The 14,379-nt window shown below is 48.5% G+C and overlaps 1 protein-coding gene across 1 annotated transcript; it reads left to right on the forward strand.

Annotated features, from left to right (window-relative positions):
- The first annotated feature begins 7,647 nt into the window (after window positions 1-7,647).
- Window positions 7,648-11,835, forward strand: LOC144951846 (uncharacterized). Its single transcript, XM_078882193.1, has 2 exons — window positions 7,648-7,805; window positions 9,779-11,835. The coding sequence occupies exons 1-2, from the start codon at window positions 7,798-7,800 to the stop codon at window positions 10,302-10,304; spliced, it is 534 nt and encodes a 177-aa protein (XP_078738319.1). The 5' UTR covers window positions 7,648-7,797; the 3' UTR covers window positions 10,305-11,835.
- Window positions 11,836-14,379: the final 2,544 nt, after the last annotated feature.

Below are 14,379 nucleotides of genomic sequence, written 5' to 3' on the forward strand. Positions count from 1 at the left end.
GCCCCAGTGGCTTCTTAATATTGGATGGAGGAGCATTCCAGACAGCCGCAGAAGTGCATCTGAAAGCGCGCGATGGCAGTGACCGTATTGATATTGATAGAGATATTAGTCCGTGCTTTGCTCCTGGTGAGCCCAGGGTATGGCTCATCCATCATGCGTATGATTGTAGGAATATAGGGTACAGTATAGGATTATTATGAATTGCCGTACTTTATAATCTAGTGGTAGTGCCTTACACCGATAAGCCATACTCCAAGCCAGCCGAGCAACGTCCGAGTGAGAAATGAAGTCGTGGTCACAACACTTCCGTAACTCTCGTTGGACGGAGTCGAGTCAGAGCTAAATGTGACTGTAATGAAGTAGGCACCTATGGGATTGATTGCGAGTAATGTACAACCTGGGTAAAACAAAAAATAACTTCTATGACCTGAACCAATATCAACTTGGCTATTATACCACGACTAGGGGATGATGTCGTTGTCTCATGGTGAGCGCACTCATCGGACTTGCACTCCTATCATGTTTTTTGTACCGTTTGTTATTGTAACTTCCTCACCCGCCCCGACTGGACATCTGCGAAAAAGAGTTTCACAGCTCATCGGATTCCTCCAGGGTGAATAAAGATTCCAATTCTGAGTTGAAACCATGGTGCAAGTTTCTTCACTGCGGCCGGTTTCTCATATGTTCTGGCTCCTTGTTCACGTGACCCCGCGTGCCCGCTGTGCCTCGATCTTTCTTGGCCGTGATCGTTAGCGAAGACACAGGGGCGGCCATCGGTAAATGTCGAACTAAAAGTGTCGGTCAGCACCCCTGCGTCATTTCCCTTTGTGTCCGCTGCGTGATCCTCCCCCTCGCCTTCAGCGACACGACGCTCGCTCTCGCTCCCAACACCGGCCACGTGCGCACGCCAGAGGTCGCAAACGGGTTTTGATTCCTTACTCGTACCCGGCCGCACCAGGGTCGAAAACGGGTACCCGATACCCATACCCTACCCGATACCCGGCTACCCGTACCCGGCCGGGTATCGTGTAGGGTACGGGTACCCGATTGCGACCTCTGGGATGAAGCCATGTTGCAGGCGCGAATGGGTTGATTCTAGGAACTTGAATTGTGAGAAGAGACAAGACGTTGGGAAATGAGTGACAAACGGTTACTCACCAAAGACGCAAACGGGTATCCGTACCCGGCCGGGTACGGGTAGCCGGGTATCGGGTAGGGAACGGGTATGGGGTACCCGGTTGAGATCTCTGGCGCGCGCCCACGCACCGAGGACTTTCTGAGGGGGTGACGACGTTCCAAAATGGCGTCTGTTACATTCGTAAGGCTCCCGGTGCACATGTAATGTAGTAACTCGGCGGGAGACGACTTCATGGGTAGCACACTCTTTTATTCACCAACTTCGTTACACAGGTGACTAACACCCACTATAGTTACTCGGGTGACTAACACCCACTTGGTTACTCGGGTGACTAACACCCACTTGGTTACTCGGGTGACTAACACCCACTTGGTTACTCGGGTGGCTAACACCAGCCTACCCCACACGGTTCTCCTGGCTACACCAACACGGGCTCTTACGCCCCGTAGCCTCTCGGAACACACCCAGCCGGGGTGTCCCTCTCGACTCTGGGTCCCACAGTCCCGACCCACATGGGCGTCGGACCACGGGTCCCACAGTCTCGCCTCCGAGCCACACAGGGCCCCGGTCCTGACCAGGACAGCGGGACTAGGGGTCTCAGGGCACTACCTCTTCAACTCCGTCTTCGATCTTCAACTGGTTAACAACCACCACGAGTGCTCTCGCGCGTCCCCCTTTATGCACCTCCTGCGGACGTCGCTGAGAGCACCCCTCCCATTTGACCAATCACTGGGCGCTGGCTACGATCCTCTTTTCCCACCTCGTGTCAGCGCGCTTCACCACCCACGCCGCGCCGCCCCGTAATCCCTCACTCCCGGCGCGCGCGTCCACACCACGCCCACATCGCGTGCCCAACCCCGCACCCCGTGCCGCCCCGTGATCCATCACTGTCGGCGCACGTCAACACCACCACTACACACACAAAGCACGCGCGGGGGGAGGGGTGGGGGGGCAAAGCTCGGGGCCCAGCGCGGTCGCCCCGATTCGCCGCGTTCCTTTAGCCAGTGGTTCTCAACATTTTATTTTATTTCTCTACCCACGTGACTTTACCGAAAGAACCAAAGAGTATGGATCCCTGCAGTCACGACAACTTCAGATCTAGATTAGATTCTCAACATTTTGTTGGCTGCTACTGTGACCCCCCCCCAACTCCCCCACCCCCCCGCCCCCTCTTGCCCTGACCCCCCAATTTGGCTCTTAGACGTAAATGTATGAATTAATGAACTTCTATATTTTAACTCAACTGTCCATTTTGTGAGGTAATCCTAACTAAGCTCGTACGGTCACTGCAAGCGAATAAAAAAAATAGTTTCGATTTAAAGCTTTCGTGACTGCAGGGATTCATCTTCTTGGTTCTTTCGGTAAAGTCACGTAGAAGGGAAGTAATAAAATAATAAAAATAAAACATAATAAAATTATTCTCACGACGTTTCGGCCACAACGCAAGCAGCCGTCCTCAGGTGAAGAACAGGTCTGTCGAAACGTCGTGAGAATTATTTTATTATGATGTTATATTTTTATTATTTAATTTTTATTTTATTATTTCCCTTCTACGTGACTTTACCGAAAGAACCAAGAAGGGAAGAAAAAAAATCACCGGGCGCTCTGCACGTGAGGTAATCTGTCCACGCTCGCCGCTTATTCTTGGAAACCAACATTGTTTACGATCGACGGGTTTAGAAGGGTCGTTTATGTTCTTCTAGGTAACCATATGGATTCACATTTTTATCGTAGTTATTTTATGTTTGAAAGATTCATGCGTGATTATATTCACCAATGATTCTCATCGAATTTCACGCATTTATAAACCACCTCACGTACCCCCATTGGTTCGAAGTACCACCGGTTGAGAACCAATGGTGCAGTGTATAGTGTAGTGTATAGTGTAGTGTATAGTGTAGTATTGTATAGTGTATAGTGTAGTGTATAGTGTAGTATTGTATAGTGTTTTCTGTAGTAGTCTATTGTATAATGCAGTGTATAGTAGTGGATTGTATAGTGTAATGTATAGTAGTGTATAGTGTAGTGTATAGTAGTGTATTGTATAGTGTATTGTATAGTATAGTGTCTAGTAGTGGATTGTATAATGTAGTGTATAGTGTAGTATTGTATAGTGTATCGTGTAGTGTATAGTGCTGTATATAGTGTAGCATGTACGTAACAACTTTCACGTATTGTAGTAGTAGGTTTTTACCCTTTTAAACTGGTACAAAACTGACACCTTTATTCAAGGCATCATGTTTGCAATAACCACAACACAAGTAGTCAAAAAAGCAAACAAAAAGAAGCAACTCTGATAATGATAATAATATGCACTGTCCTTGAAGTTGATTGGTCCACACCCGAGACGGCTTTCTTTAGAGCCTAGTCCCCATTGGTTTTGGACCAGATGACACCAGAAGGCGTAGTGTAACTTTCACGTATGTTAATAGTTAATGTTAATAGTTTCACACATTTATAAAATCACCTCACGTTACCCCCTGGGACATTGCCACGTAACCACCCCCCCCCCCCCCCTCGATCGCGAGACTCCAACTTCAAGCGCCTTCTGCTTGGTGCGAGAGAAATCTTGGCGAGACCGCCCGGACCCCCAGTTCGCGTGGCCACGTTTATATAACAGGGGCACCTGTTGCCCACGGCCAAACGACAGACACAACCCGAGATTGGGGTCACCGCAGCCTTAATGAGGCCACGCGGACCGCACTCGGCGTCACGCAATTACGCGAGGTGATTGCCGCGATGCCAATTAAGATCATCATTATCATCATTGTGTTCTTACGTAAGAGGAAGCACGAAAAACTCAACATTATTTTAATTTATACCAGGTGGCTTTTTTCAAGAACTACATGGCCACAAGTCATAGTTTCAATGAAGTGGGCTTATCGTCAATCATCGTTGTCGTCACATAGATGTCAACCCCCATTCTTGCACAGCGAAATTAAGTTTTCAAGTCCATACGGCATACAGCCAATTCAGTACGGGAGCAGTGACTGACTCAGAGACACTAGGAGGAGGAGGCACTCTATCTATTAACAGCCTTCACAGTTCACAAGAGGTCACTAGAGCTGCCAGTCAGGACAGCTTGCAGACTGCCTGACTGACGACGCCGAGATGGCGAAGACGTAGACGGTGAGGAAGACTCCAGCGGCACGACGAGGGGATCCCACTCCAGGCGACAGCCCAGAGCCTCCGCTCGGGTTCCACTTTTATCCTCCCAGCGTGACCACGCCCCCTTTCTAGAACCTACCAGCGGGTTCCCGGGCTTCCCTCACGTGCCCCCTCTGTAACCGTTCCCCCTACATCCCTCTCTCTGGTTTATCACGTGACCTGCTGTCAGTCAGGGCTGCTGCAATTGCAGATCTCCTTCTCTGCCAGCAACCAGCGCTGTGTTGCGTAGTGATCAATTCTATGTTACTACACGGGTAAAAAAAAACATGTTTGGTTTATTTGTTTGTGTTTCTTCCTCGTGAAGGGACTTTTTAGGATGAAGGTTCAGATTTATAAGGGGCACGGGGTGACCAATACGGTCTGAATTGGTCTTTAATAAGGTAGGGCGCTGATAAAGAATTGACAGGTATGCGTCGTCATCGTGTGGGCATGTTATAGCAGCAGCTTAATGCTCACGTGATGTTGATTCTAAATGTGGAAGAGAAAAACCGGAGGACCCTGAGACAAATTCACACGACCACGTGGAGAGAGAGAGAGACATGCAAACTCAAAATATACAGCAGCAGGCGTCAGGGTAGGCATCGAACTCACGACCTCCGGTATACCAGGCGAGGTAGTTAACATCTCCTAGCCACCGTGATGATGATGATGATGAGAGACGCAAACTCGAAACATACAGCAGCAGGCGTCAGGGTCGAGATTAAACCCACGACCTCCTGCAAACCAGGCGAGGTAGTTGACATCTCGCTACCATGGCGCGCCCATCACCAATGGTCAATCCACTGCTGGATGAATGCCTATCCCCACCCCAGACAGGTAAACAGACAGGCAGGTAAACAGACAGACAGGTAAACAGACAGAGAGGTGAACAGACAGAGAGGTAAACAGACAGACAAGTAAACAGACAGACAGGCAAACAGACAGGTAAACAGACAGACAGGCAAACAGACAGGTAAACAGACAGACAGGTAAACAGACAGAGAGGTAAACAGACAGACAGGTAAACAGACAGACAGGCAAACAGACAGACAGGTAAACAGACAGAGAGGTAAACAGACAGAGAGGTAAACAGACAGACAAGTAGACAGACAGGCAAACAGACAGGTAAACAGACAGACAGGTAAACAGACAGAGAGGTAAACAGACAGACAGGTAAACAGACAGGCAGGTAAACAGACAGACAGGTAAACAGACAGAGAGGTAAACAGACAGAGAGGTAAACAGACAGACAAGTAAACAGACAGACAGGCAAACAGACAGGTAAACAGACAGACAGGTAAACAGACAGAGAGGTAAACAGACAGACAGGTAAACAGACAGAGAGGTAAACAGAGAGGTAGACAGACAGGTAAACAGACAGACAGGTAAACAGACAGAGAGGTAAACAGACAGAGAGGTAAACAGACAGACAGGTAAACAGACAGAGAGGTAAACAGAGAGGTAAACAGACAGACAGGTAAACAGACAGACAGGCAAACAGACAGGTAAACAGACAGACAGGTAAACAGACAGACAGGTAAACAGACAGACAGGTAAACAGACAGACAGGTAAACAGACAGACAAGTAAACAGACAGACAGGTAAACAGACAGACAGGTAAACAGACAGACAGGCAAACAGACAGACAGGTAAACAGACAGACAGGTAAACAGACAGACAAGTAAACAGACAGAGAGGTAAACAGACAGACAGGTAAACAGACACAGGTAAACAGACAGAGAGGTAAACAGACAGACAGGTAAACAGACAGACAAGTAAACAGGCAGACAGGTAAACAAACAGACAGGTAAACAGACAGACAAGTAAACAGACAGACAGGTAAACAGACGGACCAATGAGACAGATTGCGCGTGACTCCAAACACAACAACCACAACACCGTGCAGAGGCGGTGCGTCAGTCTCAGACCCCCCTCACCACCGCCTGACCCGGCCGTATTTGTCTCCCACAGGGGCTCGCCCCCAATAAACGCGCATGCGTGTTGGGCGTTCGAGCGTGGAGGCTGTGATGACATCACACTGCTGCTGTTGTGATGACATCACGCCTGCTGCTGTTGTGATGACATATTCTTAGGGTTTTTCGGTAAAGTCACGTAGGTAAAACATCAAAATTAATGAAAATAAAATAAAATAAAAACAAAAATCACGACGTTTCGGAGGCAACACAAGTCTCCGTCATCAGGTGGGACCGTCACAGCCGAATTAGCTGCATCACAGCCGAATTAGCTGCATCAAGTGATGCAGCTAATTCGGCTGTGACGGTCCCACCTGATGACGGAGACTTGTGTTGCCTCCGAAACGTCGTGTTTTTTGTTTTTATTTTATTTTCATTAATTTTGATGTTTTACCTACGTGACTTTACCGAAAAAACCTAAGAATATGATTCCTTGCAGTCACGAAAGCTTCAAATCTAGAATGTTGTGATGACCTCACACTGCTGCTGTTGTGATGACATCACGCCTGCTTTATTTTTGGAGCTTTCGTGACTGCAGGAATTACTCTTTGGTTCTTTCGGTAAAGTCACGTATAAAGATAAAATAATAAATTAAATAATAGCATACGACGTTTCGATTGCAACACAAGCAATCATCATCAGGTATAAATGCAATAGCAACAAAAATCTAACCAGAAAACTATAGACAGACATATAAGCAGACAGATAACACCAAGATACAGAGAGAGAGCAACACATAGGCACACAGTGTGCCTATGTATTGCTCTCTCTCTGACCTCACGCCTGCTGCTGTTGTGATGACGCCACGCCTGTTGCTGTTGTGATGACGCCACGCCTGTTGCAGATGATGATCATGTTGTTGTTGATGATGCTGCTGCTGTTGCTGAACATGCGAAACATTTTCAACGACGATGACGTTGATGTTGACGATGATGTTTCTGAAAGAGTCGATGATGATGATAATAACAAACTATTATGATTATTACTTTTATTTTACCAGGTAAGGCCCACTGAGCTATGTAACTCTTTTTCAACAGCGGCCTGGCTATCACAAATCACGTGGAAATGTATAGCAGGAGCCAAATACTCTAAACGCGTGATGTTGATTTTAAATTTGGGGGGGGGGTGGGAGGAAACCGGAGGACCCAGAAAAAAATCCACGCGACCACGGGAAAAGAGAGCGAGATCGGCAACCTCCAAGTTTACAGCAGGCGTTAGGGTCAGGTCGAACCCACGACGTCCTGCGCACCAAGCGGGTACGGGTAAGGAATCAAAACCCGTTTGCGACCTCTGCCATGCAGCCCCCAGCAGCTTCGGAGGTGACAACAACCGCAGACCGCAACTCAGCCGGGCGGGGGCTCTAATTAGGGGTCGGCCCATCGACGCCAAAACACCCCTTCCCCTCCCTCCCTGCCCAGGTTGACTATAAATGGGACACTCAGGGCCAGAGTAGAGACAACGCCGAGATCCGATCTCCAAACCATCGACCTCCTCCCAAGCTCCGCCAGATTTCATCGCCGAACCACATCAGACGCAGAGATGACCAGGTGAGATCCCGGCGTGAACGGGTGCGTGGCTGGGCAGGTCGGGATGATGTACGGCGTGTGATGAGTTACACGCGGTCATTTTTCCCGTGGTTCTCTTACGCGATGTCTTTGTTTTTTGTTTACTTTGTTGTTGTTTTTGCTCTGTGTATGTGTGTGTGTGTGTCGAAACTTCTTTCGCAGTGTACGTAGCCAACCGTGAAAATAATATGGGGCTCTGTGGGTGTCTGTGGTTGTCTCTGCGGGTCTCTGTGTATGTATTGTGTCAAAAACGTATTTCGCACAGTACCTAGCCAACCGTGCGAATATATGGGTCTCTGTGGGTGTCAATGGGTGTCTCTGTACGTATGTATGCAGTTTGAACTTCTTTCGCGCCGTACGTAGCTAACTGTGCTAATATATGGGTCTCTGTGGGTGTCTATGGGTTTCTCTGTGTATGTATGTTGAACTTCTTTCGCGCCGTACGTAGCCGACCGTGGTAATCTATGGGTCTCTGTGGGTGTCGAATGGTCTCTGTGGGTGTCTATGGGTTTCTCTGTGTATGTACGTTGAATTTCTTTCGCGCCGTACGTAGCCGACCGTGGTAATCTATGGGTCTCTGTGGGTGTCTAATGGTCTATGTGGGTGTCTATGGGTTTCTCTGTGTATGTATGTTGAACTTCTTTCGCGCCGTACGTAGCCGACCGTGGATAATCGGATGTGCGGAGGAAGGACAACGAACTGAACACAAACACAGAAAGCAGTTTTAAAGAAATGAGTTTTGCCAATCTAGAGTCTAGACGATGATGATCTAAAAGTGCACAGCTCCCAGTGGCTTCCTAACATCGGAGGGGAAGAGAGCGTTCCAGACGGCCGTGGAAGCAGCGCATCTGAAAGTGCCGCATGACGATGACGATGCAGTGACGGTGACGATGACGGTGACGATGATGATGCGGTGACGATGGTTTACGTTCCGTGGCGAGGTCAGCGAGGGTATTGTAGCTGCTGCTGTGCTCACGCACCACGGGTGCCCCCGTGTAAAGACAGCGAGGGGAAACTGGCGAAACGGGACCGTCATCCGTCTAACAAATAAACTCAAACTTAATGGTGCGATGAGATGGGTGGCGAGCGATGGTCGGTGAGGGATGCTGACCCGGGTGCTATGCTTGCTCAGTGACGAATATCCGAACTGCTCCTGGGCCCACCCTAGGTTGACTCAGCCTCAACGAGTACCTGGTACGGTGCGTAGTAAACATCACCACTGGGGAGACAAAGGCGGCCGGGCGTGGTGCTGACCACCCACCCCCTCGTGTGCCGTGCCGGCCTTCATAGGTCTTCTTTGGATGGGGGGGGGGGTGTGGAGGTGATGAGATGTTAACTACCTCGCCTAGTATACAGGAGATCGTAGGTTCAATCCCGACTCTGCCGCCTGCTGTATAGTTTGGAGTCTAAGTGTCTCTCCTCCGGTTATTCCCTCCACGTCTCGAGTCGACAGCACGCGTTCAAGAGCCTTTGGCCGCTGTACATTTCCACGCGATGATGATGATAAGCCCACTTCGTTGGGCTGTCGTTGACGATAGCCGCGTCGCTTCTGACAAAGGGGGCTACATCATTGGGGCCTTACCTGGAAAAATGTTTTAAATGCAGTAAAATCTTGGATTGCGAGTAACTTGGTCTGCGAGTGCTTTGCAAGACGAGCTAAATTTTTAAATAAATATTAATTTGATAAACGAGCGAGGTCTTGCAATACGAGCAGTACGTGCATACGCTTTGTCTGCCGAGCGTCACGTGATCACAACTGATATACGAGTGCTTTGATATACGAGTGCTTTGGATTACAAACACGTTTCCGGAACGAATTATGCTCGCAACCCAAGCTTTTACCGTAGTTCGTTAGCGATTCTTCTTTAGGCGCTGCGCGCCGACAGCCCTCGGCCACCGGCAGTCTGCTAACGGCAACGTATGGCCTCGTCGTCTTTGTCTTTTGCCCACCGCAGCTTTGAGAGCGCCACCGGCGAAGACTGCAGCTCGTGCCACCGCCGCGGCGGCTCGTGCCACCACTGCGGCGGCAAGGGCTGCGGACACTGCCGGCGATCGGGCCACGGCCTCGTCGGACACGGCGGCTACAGCCACAGCTGCCACGGCGGCTACGGCATTGGCGGCCACTTGTACGGCGGCCACTCGGGCTACGGCCACGGTGGTTACGGCACCGGGGGCTACGGCCACGGAGGTTACGGCCACGGAGGTTACGGCCACGGAGGTTACGGCCACGGGGGCTACGGCCACGGAGGTTACGGCCATGGGGGCTATGGCCATGGGGGCTATGGCCATGGGGGCTATGGCCACGGGGGCTATGGCACCGGCTGCTGCAAGCCAATCACCACCTGCCACACGCGCCCGATAGTCCACCTCGACTTCTGCACGACCGGCCACGGCCACGGCCACTCGGCTTGCCACCACTGCGGCGGGCGCGGGTGCGGCCACTGCGGCTCCGGCCACTTCGGCGGGTACGGGCACTACTAGGCCAGTGTAGGGGTATCCCACTTAACCCCTGACCCCCCCCCGCCCGCTCTCCTTAGCTCCACCTGACCCCCACCCTCCCCTTCTCCTTAGCTCCCCCGGTTCCCTAGCTCCGAGTTCCGAGCGTGCCCCAAACCCCCACCCCTCTCCCCTCCCCATGTTTAGCAATCGTCTTAGGGTTCGAGATCGAAGTGTTGATTGGGTTAATTGCACGTCTGCAGCTTTTGCTGCTGCTGCTTTCACAGCAGTGCAGTGACCACCGCAGGTCAATCGCCCGACGCGGCAGTTAACACAATGGGTAAGAATGATCAAATTCTCCCCCGCACCTCCCCACACCTCCTCATTCGACTCGTGGCGGTGGTGGGGTAAGGTGTGGGCAACTCCCACCTCTTCCAAGATGGATTGGCCGGCGTGGGAGAGTAGGCCAAATACAGCGGTCTTTTTCACACGCTGCACGAGCCCGATGATTGCTCAACAAGTGTACGACACGCGTTGTCCCACGTGACGCGGCGAGAGCTCCGATTTGAAATCAAGGCTCTCGCCGCGTCACGCGGGAGGCGTCTAACAATCATCAGGCGTGTGCAGTGTGTGACGGGTTCACCTGCGTTTAACACTCTCGTCAACACCAGTGTGTGGCCTCAAAATAGACGACGTTTCGGGCAACGGGACCTTCTTCATTGCACTTTAAAACACGTGCTATACAACGTGATATGGATAAGGGCCGTTGCCCCGAATCGTAGTTCATTACTGAAATAGTTGATTGCCCTTCTTAAGGCCACAGTGTTATCGATGAATGTGTCGAGTTGTTGTTATTAGTTGTGCTTGCGCACCAATGCCAACGCAGCACGAAGGTCAGCGCAGACAACATCATTAGCTTGGTTTGTTATTTAAGAGTGGGGACATTTTGCTCGGGGTGGTGCTGAGTAAATCACCGCTCTGGGTGATGTAGCAGGTGGCTCTGGGTGTGCGGGCAGGTTTTGTGTCACTTTGTGATCATCTTCAATTTTCTCTTTAAAGCAGCCACTAATCCTCGGGGCTCAGGATCCTTTATTTAGACAGATCTGACCCAGATCAGTTGCATGCAACTCGATTGAACGCAACTCGAGTTGAACGCAAATCGGTTGAACACAACTCGGTTGAATGCAACTCGATTGAACGCAACTCGAGTTGAACGCAACTCGAGTTGCACGCGAACTCGAGTTGAGCGCAACTGATTTTGGTTGCCCCTCGACTGACTCGCGTGCACGTGGGCGTCTCTCCAAACGGTCGCGAGCAAAGCGGTTACGGTGCGATTATTGGCGGAATATCGCGACGTGGAGTCGCCTCTGAGTGGGATCATCACGGGAGCACAACTGTGGCCGACGCGGGCGGTTGGGGGGAGGGGTCCGTGAGCCGGGACGTGGCTGTTGGTGTCTTCTGCTGTCCTTTGCATTTCCTTCGCCTGTTCTTGGATGCAGCTGTGCCGAGCTGCAACGGGGGCACGCCGCTTTCACTCAATAAAAGTACACGTTGTGTCACGTGGCTCTGTGGCTTCCCGCGTTGTTACTATTGTTGTTGTGTTCAAAACAATAAAATGTGTATTTCGATTTAAAGCTTTCGTGACTGCAGGGATTCATCTTCTTGGTTCTTTCGGTAAAGTCACGTAGAAGGGAAGTAATAAAATAATAAAAATTAAACATAATAAAATTATATAATAATAATATTGTTTTATTTTTATTATTTTATTACTTCCCTTCTACGTGACTTTACCGAAAGAACCAAGAAGAATAAAATGTGTATTGGACGAGAAAAAAACAAACCCCGCAAGAACAGATACATCAGTGCAGGCTCTACTGAGGTATTGTATGTATGTTGAACTTCTTTCACACCGTGTGTAGTCAACCGTGTTAATCGGAGGTGCGTAAGAAATAACAACAATACGAAACACAAAAATCAGTTCAAAAAAAATAAGTTTGTCAATCTAAATGATGATTTAAGAGTGCATAAGCTCCCAGTGGTTGCCTAATTATCGGAAGGAAGAGCGTTCCAGACGGCCGCATGAAGCGCATACTGACAGCCGCGATGCGGTGGCCACCGTCTTTGTCTGCCGGCCGGCAAAAAGCCACTTGCTGCTGCCTTGAGGATGACCGGAGTCTGCGTGATGATGATGGTTGCTGCTCCTCGACGAGAGAATGATGAGTTCCTACACAAAGCGCAAGTCGCACGCATGGCCTACTGTGGGTGTGCGTAGTTTCAGCAGCATTGATTCAAGACAAGCAAAACTCTGGAGCGGTTTCAACACACAACGGTTTTCAGGAAGGGCCAACCTCGCTTCAACCAATGCAGATGACCTGCCCGTTTACAACAGGCAAAGGACCCTGCCCTTACAATATTATAACTATCGATTTAAAGCTTTCGTGACTGTAGGGATTCATCTTCTCGGTTATTTCGGTAAAGTCACGTAGAAGGGAAGTAATAAAATAATTAAAATAAAACATAATACAATTATAAAATAATAAAAGTAAAACATTATAAATTAATTGTATTATTTTTATTATTTTATTACTTCCCTTCTACGTGACTTTACCGAAAGAACCAAAAAATATTTTTTATTATGTATTATTTTTATTATTTTATTACTTCCCTTCTACGTGACTTTACCGAAAGAACCAAGAAGATGAATATTATAACTAGTTCACAATGCCTCGCTTCTCCAAGCAAAAGTTTTCAACAAATATAAGAATTAACCGGATAGGATTAAAAAAAAAAAATTATCGACGACCAGACACTAACAACTTCCTCCAAAAGTTTGTATTTTTCCTAATGAAAAAAACACAAAAGTTGTTCAACTTCTTATATTTAAAGACGTACCCATCGGAAACCACTCAATTTAAAGATTCCGTTCTTAATTTATAAAAAAAAAATGAATTAACTCAATACTCTACAAGGGGAAGCTCTCCTATCTTTGAGCGTTTTCTAATTATTCAGATGTGAACATCATCAAATGTCGATTTATTTTCGTTCAACAATGGTTCTCGCTTTAATTGTATCTGCCGTCCAACACTCTATCAAAGGGGAAACCGCAATCATATGTTTTGAACGGTTACGGAATGACACCAGGCACAAACATGTTGATTGGGCACTTTAACATCGAGATTTTGCGGTGTTGCACACTCGAAATGAAGGACGTGGGCAGGTGCTCCAAATCGAGGGCAAACACATTTATTGTGTTCTTGGTTCTTTCGGTAAAGACACATTTATTGTGGTTAATCTGTGAGATGCAACGGCACGCGTGTCACACACAGCAATCCTCAACCGAGCCGCCATTAACCACGCGACTGGTGTACAAGTGTCGTAAATCAATAACAGTTTTCTTAAACCCAATTCTACTACTGATAAGCCATCTTTGTCTTTGACAATAACCTTTGCATTTCACTTTTTGCATATTACTTTAATCCTAAGCTCTATGTCTATCTATACTATCGACTTACATCGGTATCTTACACCCATTACCTGTACTGTAGGTGTACAATATACATACTGTATGTGTCACCATTGTACCACTTACGACTATGCATGTGTTCTATTCTCAATAGCATTGCAAATAAGTCATCCTCTGGGTGCATGGGCATGGTTATAGCCTAAACAGTACTAGGGTTAGAAAATTACAATGACAGTATGTAATTACAGTGCATCATCCTTTACAATGCACAGTGCTAAAACCCCTCCAGTTGAATATATCACAACCTAACAATGCAAAGCCAAGCCTGAAGTCTAGAAAAGGTCTAGAACATTTCTATAACGATCAAAAACAACATTTGCATCCTTCACCTGTAAGATGCAACAGCACGTGAGTCACACAGCAATTCTTCAACCGAGTCGCCATTAACCACGTGACTGATGTACCAGTGCAGTTAATCAATAACCCTGCCAGCCCCCTACAGGCCCAACTCCGTTATCGCATGCTGGTACACACAAGTGCATTGATGTACTGCCCAGCACATCAGGACTTTCACAGAACCACACTTTACTCCCTTGCTGCACAAGAACATAATTCAAAGAGTGATCGATTCCTAATGTGCCGCAGAGGCTTTAAAAT

Source organism: Lampetra fluviatilis, chromosome 64 (assembly GCF_964198595.1).
Source record: "Lampetra fluviatilis chromosome 64, kcLamFluv1.1, whole genome shotgun sequence".
In the NCBI taxonomy this organism is placed as follows: domain Eukaryota; kingdom Metazoa; phylum Chordata; class Hyperoartia; order Petromyzontiformes; family Petromyzontidae; genus Lampetra; species Lampetra fluviatilis.